At 40.9% G+C, this 12,700-nt stretch overlaps 1 protein-coding gene across 1 annotated transcript in view; it reads right to left on the bottom strand.

Annotated features, from left to right (window-relative positions):
* Window positions 1–2,290: 2,290 nt before the first annotated feature.
* Best3 (bestrophin 3) overlaps window positions 2,291–12,700 on the bottom strand; it is a 34,697-nt gene continuing 24,287 nt past the window's right edge. The window contains exon 9 of the mRNA XM_015483023.2: window positions 2,291–4,928. Coding sequence (XP_015338509.1) covers window positions 4,016–4,928 — 913 coding nt within the window. The 3' untranslated portion in view covers window positions 2,291–4,015. The remainder of the gene's footprint in view (window positions 4,929–12,700) is intronic.

Raw genomic sequence — 12,700 nt, 5'->3', positions numbered from 1 at the left:
ACCAAGTGCAATTAATTTTTTCTACTTCCACGTTTTCATTGAGGGATGTGCATAATTGGTTAGGGAGGAACTCATCGACCTGTGATGAGGCCTGGGATACTGTGGCGAGTGAAGGAATGATAAAATATGCCAGAGAGAAGGAAGATATGGAAGTTGGGAAGCATCTGGAAGAAAAAAGAAGCCCAAAGGGAATGATACGATTGATAAATTGGAAGCTTAATGCTGTGAACGTTAAAAGAAAAGCTTCATGAAGAAAGAGATTAGAATCTCAGAGAATAAATTGCCAAATGAATTCAGGGTGAATCCCAGGGGATCAATGCCAATCTTGCCTATCATCCACACAGCCCAGCCTGGGGTCCTTATCTTCTCCCACCCGTTCTCACAATGCCTCACAATGGCCTGGGGATACAATCCAGACAACAGCACATTTTACAGACAAAAATACGAAATCCAGGAGGATGGGTGCTTGTTCAAGTCGGAATTCCCATGCAGGTTGTATAGTACTTACTCCGTTATACCACACAGCTGCCCAGGCAGCACAGATTCTCAGTGAGCAAAATTTTATGGCTATAAAGTCTCCAGACTGAACCAATTTCTCTGGAGAAGAAAGAAATTAGAGGGGTAAACATTGAAAAAGAAGAGGTACATGTTTAAGTGAGCCTTTTCTTTACATTTATGGTAAATTTTCCATTTTCCATTCTCCATTCTGTTTAAAATGTTTTCTATAGCTTAGCTGAACAGGGCTGGAAATGGATGTGCAGGGTAGTGGAGGTGATGAGTCGGGAAGCTGACAGATAATAAAAGAAGGAAAGGGAACGGCTGTGTCTTTGTTTTGCCAGGGACTAGTCTTCTCTAAATTCTTGGAAAACAGAAAATATTAGTGGGCCTTTACCTTCATGAACTTGGACCCCAGTTCAGGGCAGCATTGTCTCTGGAGAGCAGGGAGAGAAGGAAATAAATAGGGCTGGACCCCACTGCATTTTCTGGCTTGTAGACTACAGTTAAGCTGAGCCTGTTTTGGAATGGTCAAGTCCAAAAGACTAAGGCTCCAGGCCATGGGACCATGCATCCAGGTGCATTTCAGTGCTCAGGAGAAAATGAGCTAGATAGGCAATGAAATCAGGCATATGAGAAGAAATCCTTGTTTTTGCAACCTTGGTCTGTGCTGGGTAAAACTTATTTTAGAATGAATAGAGAATCTCTTCATCTGCTCAGGGAAATTGCTGGCTTGAATTTATAGTTGATTTCTTCCAGATGGGCTCATTGAACAAGTCATAATTCAGCTTTCTGTGCAAGGAGAAAATGGGAGGTCATCTCAAATTGTGAAGAAATATTGAGGAAATTAAATAATTTTTCTGGATGAACATGTATAAGGCAAGGATGGAAGTAGAGGTAAATGAATGCTCTCCTATTCTTCCACAACAGATATTATTTGATTTGTGTATAATTTATCACCTTGGATTTAGGAATGAAATTGATTATATTTCAAAAGCAGCTAAGTGGAAATTTATTTGAATTTGAATACATGGAGCCAAAGAGAAGGAAAGGACATAAGTTAAAACACTCAAGAAAATTGCATGAAGAGGCTAATGACTGGAAGGAGCATAGGGTTCTGGCCTTTTAGAAGTCTCACATTGGGGCTTGATCCCATAGTTTGTAAGTAATGTTTTGGGAATATCAGTGCTCTCTCAATGCTCTATCAACTGATATAGAGAACCATCAATGTGTAGCATTTCTTCTAATATTATTTCCATTAAGTGCTTTGAGAAAAGCTAGTTAAAGTAAAATCATTGCTCTCATGTAGCTTAAAAGGCCCACTGAGATTGGATGTCTTATGAAAACATGCTAATTATAACACTGCACATTAGGAGGAGTGGGGCAAGGGAAAGAAGGATCCTGCCAACTTTCTTCTGTCATGAAAAATGAAGAGGCCTGTGGCTAGGGTTCAAAATTGGAGTGTTGCTCTCCTCTTAGAATGCATGAAAGATGCAGGTAGACTTAGGCAGGCAGGACCCACGGAGTCCTCCAAGGCTGGAGAGATTCAGCATGAACTGAATTTGGGCAAAGTTCCTGTTTTAGTCAGCTTTTCATTGCTGGGAACAAAAGACCTGACAAGAACAATTTTAGAGGTGGAAAAGTTTATTTAGCGCTCATGATTCCAGAGATCTCAGTCCATAGAGGACTGACTCCATTTCTCTGTGTACAGGATGAGGCAGAACATCATGGTGAAGGGTGTGGTGGAGGAAAGCAAATCAAGAGGAAAGCAATCAGGAAGCAGAGAGTTCTCCACTCACCAGACAAATTATAAACCCCAAAGCCATGCCTCTAGTGACTACTTCCTCCAGCCACACCCTACCTACTTACAATTACCTCCCAATTAAGGGTTAATGTGTTGATAAGGTTAAGAGTCTCATAGCCCAATCATTTCACCTCTAAACTTTCTTACATTGTCTCACACATGAGCTCTTGGGGGATACCTCATATCTAAACCATAATAGCTCCCTTGGAGTAGAACGCCAGGCAAACTGCAGGCAGATTCAGGGCTTTACAGACAGCACAGGGTAGTGAGGAAGCACAATGGTTAAGAGTGTGTGCTTTTGAGCCAGATCCTCCTGGTTGTGAGATTTAGACACATTACTTCACTTCTTCAACACCTCTTCTTCATCTTCAAAATGAATATAATAGTATATTGATCCCACAGGATTCCTATGGGGATTAGAGACATTATCTGTGAACTTTACATGCCACTGCCTGGAACACTGTGAGCACCCAGTAAGTTTTAGCTTAGGATGATTTTATTTCTTAAACCATAGATAGCCAGGCTTTATCAGACAACAAATACTGAGAGTTGTAAGCCTCAGGAAGTCCTTGCAGATATGGGAGGTTCAACAAATGGTCACCTAAAAGAGGGACTCAGTCAATATCCAATCCCCATCATGCAGTCCTGGACCCCATTATCTACCCAGCTCCAATATCCTCTTTCATTTCAAATGACCTATTAGACACAGTAACTGGTCCCACATTGTGACACAATTGGGATTTTTGTTTCAGAGTTCAAGTTAAACAGATTTGAGCCATGTTATACTTTGGTTCCACAGCAATTGATTATGCAAGTTTCATATCCTCTTGGCTTTAGTTTCTCCAGTGTCCAAGATCAAAGAGTAGAAAAAGAAAGAAACAGCAATGGCTTTGAGAGAATGGTCACCATCAACTCCAACACCCCTTCTACAATGAGACTGGAAGAGTGGGAGATCTGTTAACATCATTGATTAATTGGTAGGATGTTTTGCCAGTTCCTCATATTTTGAATACCATGGCAAGAAGCAAGCAAGCAACAGAGCTGGAAAGAGAAAATACTATAAAATACTCTCACCTGTAAAACAGGTGAGTCACTGGAGAAGGAGCAAGACAAGGAAAAGGGAAAGGAAAAAACAGAATAACAGAATAAAAGGGAAAGAAAAAAAGGAAGATTGAAGAGAAATGAAGCTTTCTAACATGGATGGAGCTTAAGAATTGGAAAACGTTAATAATAACAGTTATAGAAAAGTGGGAGTGAGGTCAATGGAAAGCCCCAAAATATTGTAAATACAAAAGAGCCTTTGGCATTCTGATACATCTCCCATCTTTAAAGAAAAGAAGGGAAAAAAGGAAGAAAGAAAAAAGAAAGAGAAAAGAAAGAGAGAATCCTGTCTTGGATTTTGTATCTAGGGGATTGGACTATGATCTATAAGGCCCTTCCAAAGATAATAATCTGTGAATTTCTAAGTCATATATATTTATACAAGACTCCTTATTGGTTAGGATAATTCAATATGGTGTGCATAACTTCCATGATAGCAATTTGGGGATGATGTGAATTTGTTTGATTTTCATGGTTTTCAAAAAGGATCCTAATGCCCTTCAATGTTCTAAGTAGCTTATTGTGTGATTAAAAAAAAAAAAAAAAAAAGACCAGCCCCTTGGGTATTCTGGGACTAATGCTGAGCTTTTGGTAAAGTACGAATCTAGGCTAGAACTAGGTCCTAGAACTTTGTGGCATTCCCTCTGTTTGCTCGTTGTTAAATTCTAGGATATCAGTTTCCTGGGTGTCCAGGTTTTCCATTAAGTACAGCATATCAGGAGAGACTCCAGAGCCGACCCCATAGTTGGTTCCACTGGTCTCTGAGGATGTTTCCGTGTCGATCAACAGGGCGGGCACGGGGCTCAGGGGATCTGGACCTAGGTTTGCCAGGGAGGTGTGGTTAGACTCGCGGAACTCTGGGAGACTCCACCTTTTGGGGAACCTATCCTCAATTGGGTCTTCCTCGAACAGAAAAAGGTGTCTCTCGTCGCTGTCTGGACCAGTCTGAGGACTAGGCCCCAGAGGAGGTGTCCCCTTTTCGGAGGGGGCCAGGAGTCCCGCTGGGTCCTCCTGCTGCCCAGTCCTGCTGGGTTGAACCCCAGTGAACTCTAAGCTCAAGATGGAGGTAGCGGAGTCGTGGTGGTGGCCCTCGTAAGAGGGCTCTGGAGCTTCAGCATCGGTGACCAGTACCTCGGGGACCTGTGGCATTTTGGTGGGGGAGGCCCGCACACTGGACTGCGGGGTCAGGCTCTGCAGAGTGCTGGTCCGGCTGGTCTCCCTGATTGTGGACAGCTCTCCCATGCTGGAGTGCACCTTGGGACTGCTCTTGAGGGAGTGGGACTGTTTCCGAGTCGGCGAAGCTCTATGGGGGTTTCTTGAGGGCACGCCCAGCAGGTCGCGAGCTGGGCTGAGCGGGAATAACATGGAGCTGTCGCTGGCCTGCCTCCCAAAGCTCCTCCTCTTGGGGCTGGCGGGGTGCTCGTGGGTACTCAGGAACCGCTTGACTCTCCTAATCACCGAATGCCGTTGGCCGTGCTTCTCATAGTCCCACAGCCACTCCTCGCCAGGGAAGTCGGACTCAGAGTGCCTGAAACAATGACAGAAGGCATTGGGGGCAGAATCTGACGTTAGGAGATGGGTTTGACATTTTTGCATTACAGATTTTGGAGATAGGGAAGGGAGACTTTAAATTGAGATAGTCTAGCCAAGGTTCTCCAACTGTTTAGTCTGAGGCCCTTTCATTATTTTATCTATCTATCTATCTATCTATCTATCTATCTATCTATCTATCTATTATTTATTTGTTGTTGGGTACTGGGGATTGGACTCAGGGACACTCGACCACTGAGCCACATCCCCAGCCCTATTTTGTATTTTATTTAGGGGGAGGGTCTCACTGAGTTGTCTAGCACCTCACTTTTGCTGAGGCTACCTTTGAACTCAAGATCCTCTTGCCTTAGCCTCCCAAGCTGCTGGGATTACAGGCCTGTGCCACTGCACCAGGCTCTGAGGACCCTTTAAACTTTCAAATATTATTGAGTACCCCAAAGAGACCTGTTTATTTAGGTTATGTCTATTGTTCTTTACTATATCTGAAATTATAACTGAGGAATGTTAAAAACACAAGGAAGTAGAACACATGTTCTATTTAGTGATTAAGTGATGACATCATCACCTATCTTATAGTTTCTGGAAAAATTCCACTTTATAGTAGCCCCACTCCCTTATCTGTGGAGACATATTCCAAGACCACCAGTGGATGCTGAAACTGCAGATACTGACCCATACACATACATTGTAATGCTTTTTCCATCTTACCTAAGCACTTGCACACTACGTCAGTAACTTTTGCAATGTGAAGTGTAAGAGCAAATCTAGCATGAAATTTCTTTTTCCTTCTTCACAATTTCATAAGTTCAAGATTCATTCTTATTGTAGATCTTAGAAACCTTATCGTAAATCAAAAACTTTCACCTTTCACTTAAAGGATGTACTTGGCAGTTTCTCTTTGGCATATCCAAATTGCCAACATCTCTATTCTTGTGTTCTGTGATCATTATTAAGTAAAATAAGAGTTACTTGAACACAATTACTGTAGTAGATACTGTACTATCTGATAACTGAGTTGGCTAATCTGTGACTAAAGGCAGGGACCACATACTGCTTGGATGGACAGGCTGGACAAAGGGATGATTCATGTCCCAGGAAAATTGGTGTGTGGTGCTCAAAATGGCATGCAATTTAAATTCTATAAATTGTCTATTTCTGGAATTTTCCATTTAATATTTTTGGACTACAGTTGACTGTGGGAAATTGAAACCTCAGAAAGTGAAATGGTGGATAAGTAGGGATTTCTATACACTTATGAAAGACTGAGAATGAGAAAAGGCAAATAACTTTTTTTTTTTTTTTGAGTGGGGGGAGAACGGTTACCAGGGATTAACTCAGTGGCATTCAACCACCGAGCCACATCCCCAGCCTTACTTTGTATTTTATTTAGAGACAGGGTTTCACTGAGTTGCTTAGTGCCTCGCTTTTTGCTAAGGCTGGCTTTGAACTTTCGAACCTCCTGCTTCAGCCTCCCAAGCTGCTGGGATTACAGGTGTGTGCCACCGTGCCTGGCTGGCAAATAACATTTTAGTGTTATTATGAAAATAGTTTTGATCTTAAGGACACCTTAAAAAAGTCTTGGTGAGGCTGGGGTTGTGGCTCAGTGGTAGAGCGCTCGCCTAGCATGTGTGAAGTGCTGGGTTCAATCCTCAGTACCACATAAAAATAAATAAATAAAATAAAGGTATTGTGTCCATCTTAAAAAATAAATAAATAAATAAATAAATAAATAAATAAATAAATATATTTACAAACCTTCAAAAGTAGAGTAGAAAAAGATATATATGTATGTCTTGGTGATCCCTAGGTGTCCCCAGAATATACTTTGAGAATCACTGATTTAGAGACTTGAATATATATTGCATAGATATATTTTAAATAAGGTCATGTTTCCCCAGGACTCATAAAACATACCAAAATAATGAATCATAGCCAAATTCAAGAGAGTAAAATTAAGAGCTGACATTCATTTAATTATCACAATAATCATGTGAGTTGTTATTGTTATTCACATTTTACAGAGGAGGAAACTGAGGCCCAGAGAGATTCATTAATGGTAACAGCCAGTAAGAGCCAAACAAGAAGTCTGACTCCAAAGCATTTGTTCCTATTTGATGAAAAGCCTGCCACACAGATGTCAAGGCATGAGCCGGAGCCCAGGGCAGTCCTTTCCCAAAAGTAATCCATAAACATTTCTGGTGAAGGCTTTGCATTTCTGTCTGTTCAACAAGGAAAAGTGTGGAAAGAAGCTCTTTATCAAGGTGATTGTGATTAGGTCCTTCTTTGGAGTGGATGGTTTTTCTATGGTCAAGAATTTCTTGTTGAATTTTTAACATTTTAAAAAATAAAACAATCCTACCATTCTTAGTCATGTTCAAGGCTGAAATAAAATAAGTAATTGAGATAATGATAAGCCTGTTTGGTACTAAGGTCTACTCCTGTCTTGGATTACATGGTTGTCTCACATCTCTGTGTGCATTTTTAGTCTTAGTGGGGCTCAAGGAACTACTTAAATCCTTGCCCTTAAAAGACAAACACTCATGCTGTCTTTGGGATCAACAGTAATCATGCTGTCCCAGTCCAGTGTTGGTATAGACAAGATGCTTTATGCCAGCTACATTTTATGTGACGTAACAGAAAAATATACCATGGTATAATGTAGGTATAACCTGAAAGGGCAAAAGGAGCAACCAAAGAAAATGTATTCCCTGTGTTTATGAATAAAAGATGGATGATTGAGATGATTAGCAGGGTAAGTGTCCTGGGATGGTGTTCGATTACAGCCTCGTGCTGTTACTCTAAAGCCCCAGCAGCGCTCTTGGCTACCAGATAGCCTCCTGACCCACCCTCTGCTGTGCAGATGCAGATTCTGTTACAGCGACTTGGGAAACGCAGACTCATGCTTCAGTGGCCCCGGTGACCCTATTCGTTGGATTTCATTAGGTCACATCTCCAGTCACACTTCACAGGAATCCATTTAGCTTTAGAGGACATCAGAGGAGGGACAGCACAGTTGGTTATGAAGATTGCCACATTGGATGTGCTCTGGGATTTGAGGTCAAGCTGGCAATCTCTCTTTATAGGACACACATCTGTCTTCCATTTGGGATCTTGACTACTTATTTGGGATTTATTTTCCTTAACTACTTCTTGTTTTTAAATTTAGGACAATCATATTTATTTTTTTTTCAAATATTTATTTTTTGGTTAGACACAATGCCTTTGTTTATTTATTTTATGTGGTGTTGAGGATTGAACCCAGGGCCTTGTGCACGCTAGGCGAGCGCTGTACAGCTGAGCCAAAACCCAAGCCCAAGCATAATGTTTATACATAATGTGATGAGTTGGAGATTAAGTAATTGGAATATAAGACAGATAAATATACTAATTACACCAGTCCATCTGAGCCAAAACCCCAGCAAAGTGGTCTCTCAAGCACGGCAGACAGTGTTCTATGTTAAATTGGTGGGGAAACAGAGCAGTACTACTTTTATTCTTGACTGTGATCCTTAAACATTTTCTATGCCCTATGATATATATTGGCACCAGTCTCTCTAGTCACACTTGCCAAGAATCCAGAGTCTGTTGAAGATCTAAAATGGGTGGCAAGCAGAGCAGTGAGAACAATGTTTATACTGGGCCTAGACTAGAAGATTCTAATGTCTGCAGGTGATGGGAGTTCTGTTGCTTTTGAGATAACATTCATGAGTTCCTCCAATCTGTGTATACCCTTGCCAGGGTGTAGGCACATGATCCAGACTGGGTTTAGATCAAGTGCACCCATCATACATCCAGTTACTCAGGAGGCTGAGGCAGGAGAATCACTTGAGCTCAGGAGTTTGAGGTCAGCCTCAACACATATGGCAATTCCACAGCTAACATCATACCGAGGTAAAGGGGAATATTTTTTCCTATAAGATCAGGAACAAGACAAGGTTGCCCACTCTTACTGGAGCAGTGGTCCACTTTGTGCTTTGAACATAGCCCTTCCATATTTATTTTTTAATTATAGGTGGACACAATATTTTATTTTATGTGGTGCTGAGGATTGAACCCAGTGCTTCATGCATGCTAGGCAAGTGATCTACCTCTGAGCCACAACTTCAGTCCTTCCTTAACTACTTAGACACAATCTTCTAGGAAAAATAATTTATATTATTACTACTTCAAAACTTTGTGACTCAAAAGGAAAAAAAAAACTTTCAAATTGGTATAGTGGATATGTACATTCAACTACAGTGAGAGAAATACTTTCCTAATTCATAGACTGAAGAAAAATTAAGTGCAATGGACAAATGGCAAAGAGGCTAGTGTTCTCGCTAACGATCTACTGATTGACATGGGGTAGACCTTCTAGGGAAACCCTCTTGCACCTTCCTGCCTCAGGAGAGTGTGCTGTGGATGCATGATATTTATCTGCTTATTTCACATCCCCCCTAATTTACTGATCATCTACCATCAACAATTTGTTGCACTAGATGCCTAGTGTGCTAGATACTAGATAATTATAATTTAAAAGGAGGCAGAAGGCATGCATATGAATTACATTTGGGGCAAAGTAAGTTTTTGAGCTGGACTTTGCCACTAAATCAGAATAGGATAAATGGAGAAGGAAGGACAGGGGACCAGGTGGAAGTGATGATGAGCAAATAAGGCAGGAATTAGCGTATTAGTAAGGAAGAAGAAGAAAAAAAAAAGAAGTTTTTTGAGACACAGAGGACAGTATCAAGCATAGGCTGGAAAGATTGTCCTGGAGTGTGTTGTGAAGAGCCATCTGCCAGGCCGATGGATTTGGACTTTCTTCCAGAGGCAGTGGGTGGCCATGGATTGTCTTGGAGAATGGAGGGCACAGAGTTGCATGGTATTAGTGTCCAAACTGGAAAGGCTACATGAAAAGCATGTAGCCTGATTAATGCTTAGGATAAGAAATACGACTTGAAAACTTTCTATACTTTTAGTCTGGATCTTTGGAAGAACACTTGGTGTCCAATGTATCTCAAGAAGTGACAAGTGGTGTCCTTCAGGTATTTATGCCATGTGGGAGCAATAGTCAAACTCTCCAGCATGATGACCAAAGGACCTTTCTTTTTAATACTTCCGTGTAAGATCTCTAACACATCATGCCCACCTCCTAATTTTTCTAAAAGTTATGATTTTCACTATAACTGTGGTTGATAACAAAATGGTTTAAAGCTTAGAGCACATAATAGAATACTTTAAAAGAATCTTTATTTAGAGAGCAACTAAGAACAGAACAGGGAGGAAGAGCATGAGGAAAAGATTAACATTAAACAAAGACGAGTGGGGGGGAGAGAAAGGGAGAGAGAAGGGAAAGCATATGGAAATGGTATGAGACCCTCAATGTTACACAAAATTACATATAAGAGGTTGTGAGGGGAAAGGGGGGGGAAACAAGGGAGAGAATTGAACAACAGCAGATGAGGTAGAGAGCGAAGATGGGAGGGGAGGGGGGGGATAGTAGGGGATAGGAAAAGTAGCAGAATACAACAGTCACTAATATGCCATTATGTAAAAATGTGAGTGTGTAACCGATGTGATTCTGCAATTTGTATTTGGGGTAAAAATGGGAGTTCATAACCCAATTGAGTCAAATGTATGAAAGATGATATATCATGAGCTTTGTAATGTTTTGAACAACCAATAATAAAAAAATAAAATAAAATAAAATAAGAATCTTTATTTCATTAGGCATGGTGGCACATGCCTGTAATCCCATCTATTTGGGAGCCTGAGGTTGGAGGATAGCAAGTATGAGAAAACTCAGTGAGACCCTGTCTCAAAAATAAAAAGGGTTTGGGATGTAGCTCAGTGGCAAAGTGCCCCTGGGTTAAATCCTCAGTACTTGGCTGGGGGTCAGGGGCAGTCTTCATTTCCCATTTGAGGGGCTTGGGTGTGTCTTTTAGGTTTTTTTTATATTTTCTGCTTATTCTTATTTGATTTAAAAATGTACCCTTAGTTTATATAAAGGTTAGTTCAATTCTGAGATCCAAATATAATTCCATTTAAACAACTATAGCAGAAACATTATATGATGGAATGTAAGCACCCTCATTATATTACTATATACTATAGATGGTCAGCTAAAAAGGCGAGGTTTTATGTTTTGGAACTCATTTGGATTGAGATAGGTAGGTAATTAGAGATAGAACGACAAATGGAAAATGCCTCGTAGCCATTGTGTTTTAGAGATGGAATAGGAAAATTGTCTCTGGTGAGACAGAAAGATTCATTTTGAGAGCTTAGGGAGCCAGGATCGCTGTTACCCTGGCTGACACTTACTGTGTAACCTTTGGAGACTCATGTAACCTCTCTGTGACTTAGTATTATAGTTTATAAACTGGTGATCATCGTACTTTATTTGCCTTTCAGGTTGTTTGGGAGTTTAAAGAGGGTAACCTCTGCCAAAAAGCTTTGGACAGTAGAAGATATAAAGAGGACTCTTGTCAATGACTGGCAAACTTTCAGAAGTGGTTTTTAAATCATTATTGACTTCTTGCAGGGTTGAAGGAAATGACAGTGTCTGCCTGAAGGTCACTCCATTTTCTCCGGTTAGAGTGTCCTTTAGCCAGGTGTGGTGGTGCGTGTCTGTAACTCCATGACTCAGGAGGCTTAGGCCAGAGAATCACAAGTTTGAGACCAGCCTGAGCAATTAATGAGGCTCTGTCTCAAAGTAAAAAATAAGAAAGGGCTGGAGATGTAGCTCAGTGACACAGCACCCCTGTGTTCAATCCTCAGTGCCAAAAAAAAAAAAAATCACTGTACATTTAAAATCTTACAAGGGATGACTTAACAGCAATTTCACAGTAAGTTGGGGGCCCTGGGTAAATGGAGAGGAATATAAGGACTGGCAGAAGCTGAGATATTTGAGGAAAGGAAGATAGGGTTGACTAAATAGTGGACCTTCACCACTTGCCAGACATTGCCAACCCTGTTATGTACATTTATTGTACACTGTAAATCATCACTTCAGACATACAGGACACATGAGAATAAGAAAGGCTGTGTAATATATTGGGCTGTTTTTGAAAAGGAGGAGAAGAGTCAGAGAAGGAGAGAAAGAAAAGGTAATGTTAAGCCAGTCAGACTTGTTGCTTTGGGTTGGGTTTAGGAGGGATAGTGTGCATTATTTCTACAGGACAGATAGATGTCTAGATTGTATTTTTTTTTCCCCTGATGTTTAAGGAAAAACTCAAACCCAGCATTTCAAAATACACACTGAGCTCCCAATAAAACCATCATCCCCACAGACCCCCATGCCAGTGACAAACAGCTGAAGGCATAAGCAGCAGTGGTTTAGTGAAGGGCTCTTTAAGAAGTTTGGGCTGGTCAGGGTGCAGGAAATTTCCCACCGCAGAGATTGGCTCCTGAGGATATTCAGCACATTTCCACACTTCTTGGTGTGTGTCAGATACAGAAAGACCAAAATAGTACTGATGACTTAGAGAGTTAATGCATTTGTTTAGAGATTTTTTTTTTAGTTGTAGATGGTCATAATACCTTTATTTTACTTGTTTATTTTTATGCGGTTCCGGGAATCAAACCCAGTGCCTCACACATGCTAGGCAAGCTCTCTACTGCTAAATCACAACCCCAGCCCTCAAAGTGAGCCTTTTGCAAAGCAACTTCCTTTTCTCTAGTGTGATTAGGTAAATATAGAGCTTCAAAAAGATTGAAGGTTTGATGAAACCTTATGATGCTTGCCTTTCTTTTTCTACTCTACTTTTGAAG

This window comes from Marmota marmota, unplaced genomic scaffold, assembly GCF_001458135.2.
Source record: "Marmota marmota marmota unplaced genomic scaffold, marMar, whole genome shotgun sequence".
NCBI classification, from domain to species: domain Eukaryota; kingdom Metazoa; phylum Chordata; class Mammalia; order Rodentia; family Sciuridae; genus Marmota; species Marmota marmota.
This window is presented reverse-complemented; position numbering and strand designations above follow the sequence as displayed.